Source organism: Thermobia domestica, chromosome 18 (genome assembly GCF_964235325.1).
Source record: "Thermobia domestica chromosome 18, izTheDome1.hap1.1, whole genome shotgun sequence".
Lineage (NCBI taxonomy): Eukaryota > Metazoa > Arthropoda > Insecta > Zygentoma > Lepismatidae > Thermobia > Thermobia domestica.
The window spans coordinates 101,637,588-101,656,860 of NC_137471.1; the positions used below are offsets into that span (position 1 = coordinate 101,637,588).

Sequence of the window (19,273 nt, forward strand, 5' to 3'; positions counted from 1 at the left end):
GACTGTACTATTCAGCGCCTCCGGTGTAAAAACAATGCCCAATACTACATACAAAGAGTCACTATTTTATAGAAACTTATAGGGTTGCACTGTTATTATTGATATTACTATTAATAAAAAATTAAATGTGTCGTGATATCGTGGGTGTTCAGCAAATGTCAGTCAAAAAAAGGTTGGGAATTACTGTGTATTGGGAGTATTAATCGTTGAGATAAAGTGATCCTGGAGAGACTGAGTAACGAATACTCTTGTCTTACACATTATCGTTTAATGCGTGGCGCTATCCGTGCCGCATTGTGAACACTGTACCGTCCCACTGAGTTCGGCAGGTTCTATATGTCTCGAATATTCAGACCTCAGAGAATGTATAGGTCCCTTGAAATCTTAAGCCAGGTTTCGGGGGATAACGCGGTCTTCAGTAACCGTATTCTCGCTTTTATTCGTGAAGTCGGAATGATTAACGTTCTCTGAGGTTTTTCTTTTTGGAATGTACTTATAATAGTTACCATTGTTGCTATGTTTGAATTATTTTCTAGTTATATATTTTATACTTTATTGTTTATTCTATTATTTTATCAAAATCATGTTTGAACTACACTTCTCTAGAATATCTTTTATGAACTGCATGTATCGATAATTGGCTTTGTCGTGACGGCAGCAAATAATTTTGCTGCTGATGTTCACATTGAACACTAATGAATCAGTTGATTTGAAATGTTACCAGAAACAATGGGTACACTTAACGTTGGTACTAAAAGCATTAGAATTATGTTTTCGGAAATAATAACTTCCCCCAGATACTTTTTTCAATGAACCATTACCTATGGCTATGGTACTACACTTCATTGTTCATTGTTATCTGTGCTGTCGATTATCTATTATCAGATCACACATTTCACGAAACTTACTCTTTATACTATTACACAAAATGTTAAAAGAAGTTTTTGGTTGAAGTAAATCAAGGAAATGGTGATCGATGCATTTAATTTCAATTATCTGAAACGTCCTTAGAAAAAGGGCATTAATAAATAAGAAAAAGATTGCATTGTACTATTTATTTCTGGAAAATAGAATATAGATTGTACCCAAATATTAACACACATTCCATTTCATCTTCTCTATCTTAAAATAAATGCAGAGTCCAATAAATCAACAGCTTTTTCTCTTCACTTTTTCGATTTCTTCACATAATATTGTAAATTTCCAGCCTCTATAAAATATAGTTTTACAAAACTGAAAACTAGCCTGGTTTCTGTAGGAACTGTACATATATTTATTATATAATAGATCTATATTTATTTGCAATTAAAATTTTTAATTGATCAAATAATTTTCGGATGGATTGTCTTAAAAACATTACTCTTTCTTACAACCAGGTACAAGCATTCTTATTTTCAGTTACAAAATATATGAAGTTTCACTTCGTCTTTCTCATATTCAATAATCTGGTTCTGTTTTTCTTAACTGTGCTATACACAAATTTATACATCTATTCTTATATACTTATAGTTCAAAATTAATTATTTTCTTTGTAACTCTTTCTAATACATGATTCTAATTACGCTTTTACACACACAAATTTAAAAGCAGTTATCGTACAAAACACAACTGACAATAATTGTTTTCAATGAATCTTTTACAATAAAAGACCATCTAATAATTCCAATTTTAACCTTTCCATCTACTATTTCCTAATTATCATCTTTTAATTATCCCACCACATTTTCTTTCTTGGTAACACTCTCATGACAAAAATAATTAACACGATAAAAAGTAGTAGTTTATAACTAGACACATACAAGGAAAGTGTTTCTTAGAAACTAAGTATAAGTTTGATTTTTTAAGAAAATTATACATATATCAACAAAATAAAATTATGTTCTTCTGCATAATAATAACATCCACCAGATATATATGTATCTACAATTGCAATGCATTCAAAATTATACAAATGGAACTTTTTTTTTTTTTTTGGTTCTCTGGCTATATTTTGCTTTTTAGGTTTTTCAGAGACAACTATATAAAATTATGTATAAAATGATATGTGATATATAAATAAGCTTTATATGACACATCTTACGGTTGCCTCAGAGATGCATGAAAAAAATATTCTAACCAATCTTAATAAGCATCCTTAAAATCTTTATTTTTAAAAAATAATTTAAAACAACTTAAAAACAACGCAGTCTTTGATACTCTTTTTCCTCTATTTTGGGAAAGACAAACAGATCTTCCCTCCCAACAATCACTACTAATACCAATAACAAAATTATGTTAGTATATTTGTAATGTACTCATTTATAAACAAACAATACGGATAAAACAAAGAAAAAATGCTTACAAGCAATGCATCTATCAGGTTGTTTTTGGCCCATAAACACTGAAGTTATATGCAGTTCCATTTCGGTAACATTTGACGACTAGTTTTGATAATAAAACGGAACAATCAAAAAACTGTATTAATTATAAAAAACACAACAAAAAATAAATCCTGCGAGATAAAACAAATTATTAAGAGAATACATGGATATTGAATAAACATATAACTATAATCGTTGTTTGTGTGTGTTTTTGTGTTACAATTCACTGAATAACTTGTACATATGTTAAACGAACACAAAAGCACCTCATAAATAAAATAATGAACAATTAACAAATTTGTATTTGGCATGAAACTCACTTATTCAGTCCATTACCAGTTACAGTATTATATCGCATTTCACCCATTTTCTTCAAAAGTAACAAAATCAGACGATCGCTTAACTAGGTTAATTTCAATTGATATAACAGACTGAAAGGAATCATAATGTGTTGTTCATGATACCAATGTGAAAACTGAAAACAATCTTTGGCTTTACTCATCTTTTACTTTAATATTAAATCTACTGACTTCAGCTTCGCTACAGTTAATATTGTACATACATTTTTTTCCATCAAACTGTGCGGAGACATGAGCGTTAAATGTTTTAAGTATTATTATCATAGTTCACAAAACGAACGTATGTTTCAAGTTTCCTTACAAGCTGCATATAAAACATTGCATCCCTTCTATTTTTCATTCTATTGCAGCTGTGTTCTATTATCTCTTCTGCTTTGCTTTTCAAACCCAAATATTAGTACGATTACCAATATACCATGACTGCAAGCTTTTCCACAAGCAAAATAATAGTTTTTTAAGTGGTTCACGAACAAATACAAAAACGAGTATTAATGGCTTAAACGTTATATCACGAACATCATAGAAAATTTACCGATACAATAATCAGATAAGGAATCACATCTGAATTTGTACTTAATTTTGAAATGTTCACAAAATCAAGGTTTACATAAATTTGGAATGTACTAACCATTCTCATATAAAAATTGTGAGTGAAATATTAAGAAGTAATTTAGCACCGAACAACTCTACAGTTTAAGTGCATCTACAACACGTGATTTCACAAAATTTTATATATATATTTAAGAACTTGTATATAAAAATATGACAAAACTGTCCTTTTTTAAAACTCCCTTTCCTGTATCAGCACAATTAAAAAAAACTACATTAATGACGACTGTTTCGAAGCATCAAAATTAGAAACGAACTTTGAACTGTAGTATTCTTCGAAAATATTGACAACTATGAAGCTATAGTCTAAAGCAATACTTAACAAAACATGTACATACAAGCAAACCACCACACAAATAACAAACACACACATACACACACTCTAATCAAAGATGCAATTCCTCTGACATCATACTTTTTAAAAAACAAAATGCTACGAAAACTAATCACACAGCAATGGAATATGATTGAAATTTAACTTTTTCATTCTCTTAATAATTACTGGAATTATGTACATTGGATTTTCCCGCAATATGCAGTCATGGATTTTGAAATAGAACGAAAAAGAACAAATACATATCTAAACCAACAACAAGAAATCCGTAGATACGTTTTGTTTATTGCTAGGGTTAGTTAGTTGTGTATATTACAACATACAAATATAGAAATATATTCCAACTAAATTCTGGATTACTTATTTATCATATTAACTGCTAAGAAAGGTATATTTAACACAAGCATATATGTGAAGGGATATTTTCTCTTTTTTACCTTGGCAGTCAAGATGTTAAGCTAAAGGATTAAAATAGTCAGTCTTAATTTTTTTAACAACAAAAGCAAATTAATGATTCTAATTTCTTAGCACACTTTTGCCGAAAAGTCATAAACAGAATAATTGTACCATACGAAACCCTCAATGACTTCGTTACCGTTTGTATTTCCTGTCATAGATAGACTCAATCACAGAAAACTAGAATTAAAGTCAGATGTTAAAGGTACTTTATAGGACAGGAGCGAAGATTTTCCGATGGATCATATTAATGTTTGTCACATCAAAATACTAAATGCCTATTGAGATAGAAACTACAGAAACCTGTCAATTTAGGTCGTCCTATTGCCATTTGGATGTTATTAGCGAAACAGATATGTGATTGCAAAAATATCGGGATTTTAATGAAAACAACCGGGTTTTGTTATTATATTTCATTTCCAATAAGGAGACTGAAATAAGCATCATCACCACTACTCGTCGCTCATGACCTCACTGGTTGCGTCTCAAGGTTTAGTTTTGCTGAACTGTTTCCATCTTGTACAGTTTTCAGCTTTCCTCAGGGCACTCTTCAATGGTACACCGGTGACTGTCTTAGCTGCTCAATCTAACAGGCTGGGGTCCTTTTTCGTTGTCCTTTGCCTTCAATCTTCCCTTGATGATAATCTTTTCTAGATTTTCTTCAGGTCGCTCACAATGTGCCCCCAGAACTGTAATATTCTCTTCTTTATGTACGAAGAGAGGCGTTTTAAGTATTTTTAGCTATTCGGATTGGTCGTCCACAGTATCTGCAGCATTCTACGCCAGCAGCACAGCTCGAATGTATCGATTCTTTTTCTACCACTGGCCGTGATGGTCTACATCTCACACGCGTAAAAGACAAAAGGCTTCCATCAGATTAATTTATGCATGTGGGTTATTGTTTGAGTCTCCCGTAATTTATTCAACTTCGTTAACGTGACACACCCTAGAGCAATTTTTTTTTTTTTTCATTTTCTGAGTCACCATTACGACTGATTGTAGATCCAAGATAGACGAGATCAGATTTTCTTGTCTTTTACTTATTGGACTTTATTTGTCGCCTTACCTTGGTTTCTTTGATGAAGTCCGTAAATGAGTAAAGAAATTAAAGAAACAATTAAGTAGCTGTCTGAGAGGATACTAAGGTAAGATTGCACTGTTGAATGCAAGTTAGACCATGCACGCACGAAGGAAACTTCGCTTTTCTAGTCTTCTTTGAACACTAATATGCCATTTTATTTCTGATCTTCGAAATATTTTTCGATTCCAATGCAATCTCAGTTAGTCTCCATATTATTAGGAATTAATATATCCGTGCTCTACAATCAATTCTTAAAACTGGTAAAACATCATTATACTACTCTTTTATGTAGGAAACATTTAAAATTTTGCCCTCAGGAACAGATATTGTAAAAATGGAACTGCATTATTTAATTGTATCAACAAAAATGATCAACATACGGATATACAATTACGCATCTAACTAACAATATTGTATCAAATATTTTTATTTACATTGCAGTTCGAATACTGCACAAATTCGACTAATAACACTGAACGCCTAACTCTGTATATAGAATTTCCAAAACAATCACAATATTGTATATTTGATTTCAATCAATAACAATATTTTTATACCAATTTAGCATCAGATCACAGAGCCTTACAGCCATCTACAAGACACTAAATTTACATAATCTTTTAACACTAATACACAACGTTCAAAAAGTACCTGCGTTGTTTTGTGTTTCTTTGTTTTATTTGATTTGAGAAGACAAATTATTTGTTTCGTAAGTCTCATAAACAAGTTGAAGCGCTTCGAATACAAAAATACCTAAGTATAAATATAATATTGGACCAAGCAGTTAACTCAGATGATTTGTCAGAATTGTTCTAGTATTCTGTACAATATGCAAATCAAAAGAAAGACGGATGTCAGTAACCAATGACATATTATCTTGTATATGAAATGTATAGTAAATTTCATGAAATTCTATGATAGTAAATTACAATGTTTTTGGCACCTATATAATTATATTAAGATACATCCGTCAGGAATTTTTAAAGGTAGAATAAATTTTCGAACAAGAAATAGAAACAACTGATTAAAAGTTTTCCTCATATCCACTTCTAACAAATCTGCGAATAATTTAAGCAATCAAGTTTTTAGAACAAACTGAAGCCTGCCTGAATAATTTAAAATTTTAGTAATATAACAACTTAAAATGTTAAAATTAGATTATATAAAAGGACATTCTTGTATCGGAAGATGAATCACGTCCTTTCCGCGTCAATATCTTTCACAAACTCGAAGCAATAATGCATTATCGATAAAACAGAAGTAAAGGGAACGCAAAGCCATTACGGTATAAATTTAAATAACTTAAACTCATGCTCTTGTAGACTCCTTAATATTTTAACATGAAAATCAACACTTTTAGACAAGCATGCGATTATTAAGCTATTCTGTTACTATTACAAAAATGTACGAATTGCATGTATATAGATTAGTAAAATTGCACTTTGCGCAGCCGACGTTATTTAAATTAAGATATACATACACTCTTCTAAGAGAAGAAAACTGATCACATTGCACACATTCATGATACCCTATGAATCTGCTATCGGAGGAAGATCAAAGTTTGCAATTCCTACTAAAATGAAGATGGATAAAAATAGTTTTGAGCTAAGTGTGTTTGACCAGTTGGGATGAGCCACTCCAAATACAGAGTGAACCGGAGTTTAAACAGCACCAATTTATAAAATGACTGACCTGAAACTTGCAAGAGGAAGACAGGAAAACACGGAAGACCGTCCTATACAGAATCATTGCATAGAAAAAACATGCTATTTCTTATAATTCAAAAGTATATACGAATTTGCGAAAGAAACTTATTCCAACAATCAGTGTTGAAAGTGCTGAGTTCAGTTGACTGGACTAGAACTTAACATCCTTTTTCAGTACCGAGGCTATGTATGATAAAACGAAGTACTAAAATGAGAACCGAACCATGACTCGAATTTTGTGTCCGTCCTGTAAAATATTGAATTCGGATATAATAAAAAATAAAATAATTATTGTACAAAATAAATAAATAAAATTACAAAATAATAAAGAATCTGTTAACGTAAATACAAGTTCCTGAATTTTCGAAACAGAAATTGAATTTAATGATCTACTTTTCGCGGATCACATTCTAAGTTCTCGCTCCATAACAGAATTATATCTCTGAATTTCAAATCCTATTAAAGACGACGTTCACGGATTAGAACAATGATGCTCCTCTTTCTTCCTTTCTCGCACAGAAAGACAGCAGTTCCTAAGATTTTGTTATGAAATGCTCATTTAAAACGCAGTTATAGTTCAGGGAAAAAGAGCAGCAGGACTTTTTTTTTTTTTTTTTTTTTTTTTTTTTTTTTTTTTTTTTAATGGCAACAGAAAATGGTATAATAGGTTAATTCATATTCAACTTACCAGTCAGAAGATTACTTAATTAAGTCATTATTTTACATTGTTTCCAACTTTTGCGGAAAGTTTCGTAAGAACATGCTCAGTAGTGCTGTTAAAATACAAATAATTCATTATTCGAATAACAAATATTTGCATGATTTTAAAGCATTAGTCCTGAAAACAAAATTTGAAATAAACAATATGCCTCTATAGTTTGTCAACATCTGCAAAACACATTGAATATTACGTATTTTTTCATTGGAGAAAAATATTCTTTGTTTGTTACATAAACAATTTCTACGTTAAAAATTCATTCTTTTTTGCTGCTATTCCCTCCAAAGTATTGTTGACTTTTAAGATGTTAAAATAGCTAAGAAAAATAGAGTTTCAGCTAAGAGTCATTCGGTACTTCAATGAGTATCTCAAATCCCGGACTTCAGTTTCATTTGTGTGAAAATACGTAGAATTAGGAACATATTGAGAAAATCTCTCTTGAGGAGTACATTTAGTTTGTGTCACTTCGTTGAAATCATGGTTTTATAGTCAAAGTTGCGAATCTACCACTGTAATTGTGTTCTGCAATCATTTACCTACAAAGTTTCCGCTTTCTGGGTTTCAGTTCTAAAGCTGTCATTGCTTGTAACGTGGAAGAGAATCACTCGTGACTGTCAAAATCAATCTCAAAAATGTTTGGTTAGTGTCCGTAACAGATTTGCATTGATCTTTTCCAAGAGAACTTTACTAACGATATTATTTCTGGTGATTTCTGAAACTTCATTAAGCAGAAAGCCTGTGAATTGATGACTTGGGCTTCCTCAGGCAATACATAATTACATTCCCTTTACGTGATGTCATAGTCAATTGGAGCGTAAATGTATGAAGCATTACGCAGTATCTTGGAAATAGTAGTTGCTTTCTTCACAAAATACGATACTGTTACTATCCTGAAACGATTGCTGAAGTGTGCCAGGAATATTTCAATATTCATTCAGATCAAAATAAATACTGGACACCATACATTTCTCTACACTGCTACTTTCATTTACTTCATTATGATGATAACCAGACAATATAAACATCATTCTATAATACTTCGCACAGGACGCGCATTTGAAACCACACATTTTTCGCTATTTCAATCATCCTGGTTTCAAGATGCTATTTATTTTCGCAGCTTCATTTTCGGTAATGGGATCATCTTCTGATCCCGTCACGAGGTAGATCCTTGACGGGATCTATCTAGGAGTTGGAAAGATTGTTATTAGATAGATTACAAAATATAAAGGATTAGGTTCAAAATCTATAATTACCTGGATTAAGCTTGAAGAAGCCCAATGTAGTTTGACTATCTTCCTATTTGCCATTTGTTCTTCGCTGATATGAGCAGTGCCACACACAGGATGCCTGAACTAGAGAACTAATGTAACATAAATTATGTTACATTCATCTCAAATCCCTAGTTTAATTATTTCTGTATGTCCTAAATACCGAGATAATGAATGACGGTGTCTTCTACTCGGAACCTCAAAATTTCTACTAGGGATTTTATTCAAGCCGTTGTACTCCAAGCACAATTTGAATCTGCAGATCTTAAGTCTCGTTCCGCATTAAAAAACTGAATATCTTTCATATCAAAACCACACCTGAATACCACAATCATATCAAAACATAGCTTCTCTAAGACCGGAAACAACTCTGTTAAAAGTCTCAAGACATAATGTTTTACGTATTTGTTAGAAGTTCCTAATCATTTAGTGATGCTTAGCTACTTCCATTTTGCCCAATAGTATGAATTATATACAGGAAGTATGTAAAATCCTGCATGGAACTAAAACCCAGTAACGTTGTAAATGTTACGTTTATGAATACAAAAGTTTGGGGCGAGGAGAGCGAAAGTTCTTTATTTTTTTTTATTTTATTTATTTATTTTTTATCAATACTACAAAATGACGCTCGTACTGGTACTCCCATGATCACAAGACTCAACATGGAATCCATCTAGGCAAAAGAATAGTGAGTGCTGTAGTTTTGGGGGTTAAAATCTTGCTTTTCGACGCGGAAAAACTTCCAAACGAAGTGTGAGAAACCACTTGTAACAGAGATAAAATATTAAGTGATGGTATAAAAAGTTGAAGGCTAAGGAAAATGTGTTAGATTTATCACTCAGTGCATGACCAAGCATAAGTAACGATGTGATTTAGGCAGTGCAGTTGAACGTAGAACAAAATCCAGTAAAATTTCTAAAGGAAGATTTTTGGAACTGGAAACGTTACACAAGACAGTACGCAAAGTTGTACTCAGCTCTACAAGTGAAAATTTGTACATGATATAATAAAACAAAAACTATAATAGGAGAATGAGATTTTGCGAATCAACGTTCACTCGTTTATAAGGCGATGGTGAATTTCTATCACATATTCTATTCTTTGATTAGCCCACGTTTTATGTTCCGGGAAAAGTGAACAGGCTGAACTGCCCGAGTTGGGGATTAAAATCCACGTAAGTTTCAGATGCATACGCAAGGTAGTCCTAACCTAAAGTCAATGTGTGGTACGCGGTTTCAATGCATCACATCTTGGTCTATTTTTCTTCTAAGAAAACATGGTGAATTGCAGTAGCTACCTGAATATGTTACTGACATTCCTTATGCTAGCATCTGAAAAGTTGTTGATGATGTGCAAGCTTATAAGTTGCATTCAATGATATTCATGATCTGCAACAAGATAAGACATTGTTAAATTCTGTTCTTGAGGTTCGACAGTTTCTTAACAAACAATTTCTGGGGAGAGGATTCAGAAGATGAGGACTCACAGTTGGCCTGCAAAATCACCAGACATTACGATTAGCGGCTGTGGGGATATGTAAAGATCGAGGTGTATATACAGAGATCATTAATCTGGATGACCTGAAGGACATTATAAGTAATGTGATTCTGATCATTTTGGACGAGCACCTTAGCACGCAATTCTTGACTTCAGACAACGATTGCAATACTGTTTGAACGTGAATGGTGTACGACTGAACAACTGAAAGTTTGGCGATGAACCTTAATACAAAGGAAAATCTTTGAACTTTACTGTAGGAACATATACACTTTCTTGTTAATAAACTTAACAGTTTTCAAACTCCAGAGTTTTAGTTTCCTGTACTTTAAGAGAACTTAGAACTTTCATGAATTTATATCTGAAGAAAGCAGAGCTATTATGTGACATTTCCTTCTTAATAGATGTCATGATTATTATCTTCTTCCGAAGTTTTTGTAGCTTTGGAGTAGCATTATGAACAAGATGACAAAGTATATCTTACAGAGACGAAGAATATGCTCTGTTGGAACCAATTAAACAGTACTAAAAACTGAAAATGAACAAGTTAAACAGTACTAAATACTGAAAATGAGGAATAAAAGCCGATAGGATAAAAATCGATTCAACAACAAACGACACTGAATCTTAGTACTTTAACATAGAGTGATTTCAACATATCAGTGATTTTAAATCGTCTTAAACAGTGATGAGTTGGGAGAAACATAGCCCCCTAAGCTCCAAATATCTCCTGGAGCTATATCTCCGGTCATACTCAATGTGGATTACAGTACTTTTGCAGTAATATTTTTCACCGCGGTACATTTGAAAGTTTCCCCAGGGAAATGTCCAGAATAGAGCTTACCCGTGTAGCGAAGCAAATATAATATCTACTTCCAATGGACAACGACAGATTATGATAGAGACAGTTCAAATTACATGTAAACAAGGCTGTGGAATCTAATGTAACGAAACACAAAAAGCGAGCCCTGAGATTACTTGGTGATTTAAAAATTCCTGCAGAAAAGGGTCATTCTATTGTAGTGATGTACGAATCTGCATACAAGCAACAGGGAAAACACTTACTGAGTAGCAAAGAATATAGAATACTTCCAATACTTATCCAAAGGCCTACTTCCTTGACATCGGGAAGCAAACAAAGCCATTGATTGTAGCGAGCTTCCAGGTACGGTTATAACGAAAGTAATTCCTAAGTTTAGCAAGCTGTCACAATTCTAAAGTTTTGCGAAAAATACACGAAGATAATGTTCTACTTGATTGATTGTGAATATTAATAAATTCCCAACATACATTTTAGGAAAGCTTTTTACTGTGTTGCTAAAATTTCTGGCCAACACTAAGTGCCATGTAAAGAACTAAGAATAACTTGCGAAACACTAGATTCTTAAAACTGAATATTAATTGTCAGCTTCGATATTCTCTTTATTTGTAAGGGCGCCTTCAAAAGATACAATCCAGCTTATGACAAAGTAATCTTAACCTGATGTCGTGACTTTATTTTAATTGGTACTTACATTGACTTACTTTAAATACAAAGCAACAAACAGATTGTATGGCTATAAGATCATCATCTCTCTCTATCAGTTGTTATTGCAAACTTTTATTGATGTGTTGTATTCCGAGAGAAGGGGGCGATGGGAACATCCCACCTGAAGCTACTGAAAGGTTTTAGGTACATCTCATATGCGCTTTGATGAAGGTCTAAAGCACTGACCTCGTTAATCGTTTAAGTATATAATAATAATAATAAAAGTAAGGTTGCTGTTTTTAGAGCTACTTCTAATAAGTAAGGATTATGATCAATTTGGACAATGTCTATAGAAGACAGACTTACATTTAAAGCAGATTCATATCCTGCGCACAATGCTACTCTAAACATATATTGTGCCATAATACTGACTCGGATCATCACCTCGAAGAAACATTTTATAAATATTCAAACGAAATATCTGCTAATAAAAAACATTACTCAAAATGAAACACGGGAAAACAATAAAAACTACGTTAATGAAGCTGATATAGAGAAACAAAGAATGGATTCCATATAGTAATAACGTTAAGATTATGGTCAGCTATAAAATGATTATAAAATGAGTCGACAATTATACAAGTACACTGTCAGAACTGCACATAAGCAACCTACGAATATAAGACAAAAGCTACGTTCAATGAAGGATACAGAAAAACTAGATACATCAGAGAATATTTAATTCCTTGTGGATAAGGACTAATATATAGGCGGTAAGCGGAGTGTACGATACAAAACAGATACGAGAGACTTCAAAGATTCTGAACCAAACCAAAAAGTCTGACTGAAGCAACATACATTAACTAAGGGTCATAGAATTCTTCTCAATAATACCTCAGAAACAGAAAGAATGTACGAAGGTCTGAAGTTCACTGATACTGGAAGCGATACGGATAAAATTAAATATAGGTACAATAAACATATGAGGATGATTGAAATTAATCAGATTTAAGATACAACACTTGAAATGATATAAAATCTGTAGTTTTACAACCACGATTGTTCCTTGCTGGCTAAAGAAAACGGACGATTTAACAAAGTGAGTGATCATAATATTGTTTGGAATGAGAACGAAGGAGAAAACAATAGAATTTCGAAAAAAAATATAGACAGGATGTTTTTATGTCCACCATGAACTCACATAATTTGAGAGCTCGAATCAGTGATCCACAGCAGAAAATACAAACCTACGTTCTCTTAATTTGAAAGGGTAGACAGTGTCTCAATGTCTCATACGGCCTAATATATACATATAAAGATAGGTACATAGACAGATGAAAAGAAGTGTTCACATTTAGTAACTAAAATTTAAATTAATTTAGTCAAAACATCGTAAGTTGAAAAAAAAAAAAAGACTCGGAACAGGTTTTTTTTTTTTTGTTTGTTTTGTTTATGGCGACTAAGAACATATAAAAGAGTAGTGTATATTGGTTTGACAGCTTGGGCTACTACTGACCTTCGTAATATTATATTATTATTATTATTATTATTATTATTATTAGTAGTAGTTGTTGTTGTTGTTATTATTATTATTATTAACAACAGTAAATTATAACAATACTGGATTGTTACATATTAAAAATTATAAATGAAACAATTAAAATTATACAACAATAATAATTTAATGTTATGAAGATATTTCTGCCAGTTAAGATCTGATGAAGATGGCGTTAAGCTATTGAGACTGTTACGACTTATTTTAATTTTAATAAATAAGTATATACTCTGGTTAGAAAAGTAGTATTTAAGTAATAGTTCCAGAGTCAAGATGGATAAAGTTACTAACCAACAAGAGCAAAATTTACTATTGAAATTTGAAAGGTGAAAACGTGCAATTTAATCAAGGATCAAATCCGGGTTTTGCGCTTACCGTGTCGGAGCGTTAATAATGTGTGTGGGTGGTTTGACGGAGAACCACGCAGCGTAGTAGTTACGAACTGGAACGATTTAATCTCACGCTAAGTCGGATATTTTTAGTTTAATTCAATGTAAAATCATAGAAAGTAAAAATTAGTTGATCAAAAAATCCAGCTGTTGCCTAGTTTCAGTGGCGGTTTTAGCGGGTAGGCCGGGTAGGCACAGGTCTACCCAAAAGTTTTAAATATATATAAAAGCGAAAAGATACAATCAAGAGTAAATATATTTTCCACTATTTATATTAATAGTGGATAATTATTTAATAAATAGCATCAACCACTACTGTAAAAGTAATTCCCTATTGACATTATTCAATCAAATGTGCATATGTATTCATAAGTGAGGAAGCGGGCCTATCCAAAATTAAAATCCTAAAGCCGCCCATGCCTGGTTTCTCAAATCAATAGTAAGCTATTGAAAATATCGAATTTGTTCTTTGTTTTAACATGTTCTGCCCAACACTTTCAAGAACTTTCAAGCACTATTTACTGATTTCTACAATTCCTACAGATCTTAAAAACGAAAAATTTTAGCACTTTTCTGTATTTTCCAGGTACGTAAGAACTATTAACTTGTAAACCAAGGTGAAAAAAGTACAGCTTTGAGTATTTTCTAGTCAAGATGCGATATTGTTTGCAATCTTTACGAAACTGATACCAAGCCAAGAATTTTTGGGGCTCAGGAACAGAATGTAGAACAGAAGACGGAAAAAGAGTTGGAAATTCTCAAGTACTTGATTACCACTTTGAAGTGATTGGGACAATTTGCTTTTACAAGCAATACCATGCAGTCAAAAACTACGGACTTTTAACTGTAGTAGTATGGGATAATTTTGAGGAACACTTAGAACTTTCATATAAAATAGCAGGGAGGTTACTTAGTACTGATCATAGATCCTTGAGTCATATGCAAACACTGCGTATATAAGATTCAAAATTGTTAAGAAGTCAATACCACGAAGTTTAAGGTCTAACTGTGATCTTTCTATTGTATTAAATAACCTAAAAAAAGGAAGACAAGAAGTTAGGAGTTGCTGTATGTCTTTTAGTATTCATATTTTTAATTTCACTCCTATGCCATTTTATATGGCTCAATTTATTAACAAATCAGAGAACAGTTGACGCTCAATGAAAATAAGATACATATCATATCTTGCAGATAATTTTTTTTCTATGTGGATAAAGTGTGCGTGTTATAGTCACGTTTGCAAGATAAAGAGTGGCATTATAGAAGTCGCAAAGTATCTAAACTGTCTTACAATAATCAAACGGCTGATAAGAGAATAATGTAACATACATACTAACTGACACTGATCCTAGCAAGGAGTTAGGGCAGATGGTAGTGCTACTTTACAATTACAAAAATACGCAAGAGTATCTGATTTTGTTAGCTTGTCGTCTGTCTTCACATAATAGCAAAAGGACAGTCAATGTTAAATATATTACGAATGACCTTAAACAAAATTTATTGCTAAAGAAGCGAAAGTCCCGATTAAGAAGTAAGTCTCAGCAACCGAGTAGTTAATTTCAAATGATGAGCAAATGGAAGATTTGAGAAATTCTTATATCATTTATGACACCCTAGATACTTATTTGCATCAGATGTAAATTTTAGTATGTTATATATATATATTTCTTCAAGTCAAGGTAATGAGCCAACATTCTTGATTCCGTCTAAACCGTCTTTTTGAAAGATAAATAAATAAAATGAAATTAAAAAAGAATCAATACAATTTCATGGCTTACTGATGAGGGATTCGATCGTCTTGCATACGGATAGTAGTAATTATACGTATCACAATGCTGTAGTATGATGATCCAAAATTAACTTAGCCTTGAGATTACCAGGCGAGAACACACTATTTACGAGAAAACGAGTAAAGTGGCAGTTTTAGAGAAAATGCAAGACAACGCTGATAGCGATTATATCATCATCATAGGTATTCTGTCCTTATTGGCAGGTCACTTACCGCAGCTGAGAAGTCAATATATATTACATTGAAAAGAGAATAAAGACTGCAACGCACGTCTGACGTTTAATTTAATCTTAAGATGGCAGATTTTTTAATGGCGAACATTATCAATAATAGTAATAGAAGCTAAGATATATATATATATATATATAACTATACCTAGGTATAATAACGAAATCCTAAACTCATATTTTACATAAAGTGCAACGAAAATTTATGTGCTTCTTATTAAGGGAACACACTATTCTCCTACGCAAGTGCTCTTACTGAAACTATATTCTTTCACAATTATCAGTCACTATGAAAACCCGATATTATTTTATATACTCTTAATCTTTATAAACAGAGGAAACTTTTTAAAACTTGATCATTTTTACATACATCTCGTATTGTTTAAATAAATAAAGAGCATATTTTACGATTATTAAATAAGAATATTCGTTTTTTTTTTTTTTTTAAACATTCAAATAATTTCTTCTTTCGAAAAAGAATACTACAAAAGTTGTCAAAAAATAAAAGAAATGCTCATGTGAGTTGAAACATTTCTGAAAGAACTAACCCAAATGATGAGAAGTTATCCATAATTAAATGTAAAGCTACAGCATAGGATGGCAGCCACGCCGCTGTCAATATGCACTCCACTCTCACCGACTTATAAAAGGAAGCCTGTGATTACAGAACGGAAAATCCCTGTACTGGGCAAATAATCCCTGTACTGGGTCACGGACTAATAGTGTTATAAATATCTGTAACGTATACAAATTTCTTTTAAATACCTACACATTCTTGGCTTATATATTTTCTGAATGCACTCACAGATATGACATTTTGAGTCGTGCATTTCTAGCGAAAGTTTGGAAAGAGAAATAAAATACATTTTTCTTTAACAATACCTTATTTCAATATTCGCTTTAGAAAGAATAACTTTCATTATGTATATATAAAACTGTTCCCCCCCCCCCCCCCATGACAATGCAATGGATTCAACATTTAACATAAGCCAGAAAAAAAAGAAACTCTATTAAAGAAAATCAACACAAGAAATTCCATTTTACGATTACCGGAGTTACTTTTAAACTTTGCAACTAAATCTTACGAAAAATGAAAATAAAAATTAATAATAAAAACCCGAAGAATTACTTTCAAGACATCTATATCTATGAAAAAGTCATACAAAACAGCAGAAATCATAACATGTCAAGTAAAAGCGTTTTTCAGCCTAATCACCCCGTCTGAATACCCCATGTTTCTAGAAAAAAATCCAATCTTTGAGTCTGATTCGGAATGCCTACGGCGGGTACAGCAGCCATGAATGTTTTGTATATTGTTGAAGACTCATGAAGACAGAAGTGCAAGGAAGCAAGCATTTTATGAGTAGATGACTGAATGAGCATAATAATGTATTAATGAAATAAAAATACTACATACAAGGAAAACAGAAGTCATAACAAGATTTAGTAAGCTGTCAGTAGATCGCACATACAGACGAGCTAAAGGGATACTACACAATCAAACATTATACATTTTTTTCTTTTCTAAGGGGAATGTGGATAGACTGAACCACAGTTTTTGTGAATACTGTGCAGAAATTTGAGAATGAACTACAAGCTAATTGCACAACTCAAGAAAATAATTATTGAGCTCTGATAAAACTTATGCTTTGAAAAGTCTGTAATAAATACTAGCAGTGAGAATGAGGATGAAGAACCAAGGATTATTTTCTAAATTAAATGCCATAACACTTCAAAATTTATACGAAATTTTCATGTGTCACTTTCTTTCATACATTATCTACATTTTCTTTGGATGATTGAAATCTGAAAACAAGTAATCGAGTAACTACGAATGAAGATGTTTTTCAAGTAATCTCTGCTTTTGCTCCTTGCCGGTACCTACAAGTGAAATTAAGGAGTTTGGTAACATATGACCTATTTTATTAACGCAGAGCAATAATTTTCTTTTTATATCATAACAAGAATGCACTTACGCATAAGAGACCGAATTTTATTATCCTACCGCAAATATTTCTTCAGCACGATAAAAGAGAGAAAGAAAAACGTTATTTTCAGTTCCTCTTATCTCAATTAACACACATGTTATATGGAAGTACACAAACCCAAGACGCAGATACTTGTTGAATATTTCGTTTTAGTGATAAGAAATACATAAACGATTACCATATATAGTACAATCTTTCCATGACAATTTCAAATAATTCAAAAGAAAAAAAATATATATATATACTGACTGACTTGCTGGAAAAATTGATTTCAACGTGCAGTAAATATAATTTAAAAACAATTATTATATATAACTCTTTGTGTATATACATATATATATTATAAAATTTATGACTATGTTATAAATATCACTCTCGTACTTTGGTATTGGAAACACCAGTGCGTTAACTTTTTACTATTCCTTACCCTCAGCTACTGAACACTTGGAACTCTAGGGTTTCGTGACTATCTGCAGCTTCATATCTGACACGTTTAAATCTTCCGTACAAAGATGAGTAAGGCAAATTGTAGTGAATAGCAGCTTGATTTATGCTCATTTCTCCCACACGCACTGCTTCAAGAGCTTCGTTCATATCGTCTTCAGACCACGGTACAGGGTTATTTTTCTGTAATTCAATTCCTTCCCGTTTACACCGACCATACAAAGTCCCACTTGGTATTCCGAATTCTGTTGCAGCTTTCTGCACTGACATCCCTGTACGGATTGCATCTAAAGCTTTATTGAGATCTTCTTGACTCCAGGTTGTGGGTGCAGCATTGAACGGAGCTGAAAGCTTAATTCCCTCTTTTCGTGCGATTTTGTACAATGTGCTACTTGGAATGCCATAAGCTTTGGATGCTCTGTTGGCTGATATTCGCCCCGCGCGCAGAGCATCTAATGCACTATTCAGGTCATCTTCTGTCCAAGTTTTGGCTGGACCCTCTTTCTTTGGTGTGTCTATTCCTAATCGATGTGCTCGCTGCCACAGTGTTGTTGAAGGTATTCCGAACGTCACTGAAGCTTTTGTAAGACTCATGCTGTGGTTTCGAAGAGCATCTAAAGCCATTTCCATATCTTCTGGTGTCCATGATTTCATACCCTTTTGCGATATCTCACTACCGTCTGAAAGTAAATAAAGAAGAAAATATAGACAACTTTAGTGTTAATGATTAATAAATCAATGTAGAATTCATGATATTGCCTGTTTATTTCAAGAATGACCGAACTCAGAAATCGCCCTTATTGACTTATGGGCAGAAAATAAAAGCTAATCTTGATTCTATCACTGGTAAAAATTTCACAGATGTGCTTCCAAAACTGGGCGCTAAAGAGCACTTTGTGTGGTTCTTGCTCCCATTTGTTTTCATTGCGTTTTGAAACTTTTAAACGCTTCTCCTGAAAGTTAGGATTTGAAACTTTTAAACGCTTCTCCTGAAAGTTAGGAATTTTGAGTTATGCCATTCT

At 32.5% G+C, this 19,273-nt stretch overlaps 1 protein-coding gene across 4 annotated transcripts in view; it reads right to left on the reverse strand.

Moving 5' to 3' along the window:
* Positions 1–1,040: 1,040 nt before the first annotated feature.
* Positions 1,041–19,273, reverse strand: part of LOC145674948 (uncharacterized) — a 99,662-nt gene continuing 81,429 nt past the window's right edge. For all 4 annotated transcript variants that reach the window (XM_081745212.1, XM_081745216.1, XM_081745213.1 and 1 more), the window contains one exon: positions 1,041–18,931. In XM_081745212.1, the coding sequence (XP_081601338.1) occupies positions 18,237–18,931 (695 nt within the window). In that variant the 3' untranslated portion in view covers positions 1,041–18,236. The remainder of the gene's footprint in view (positions 18,932–19,273) is intronic.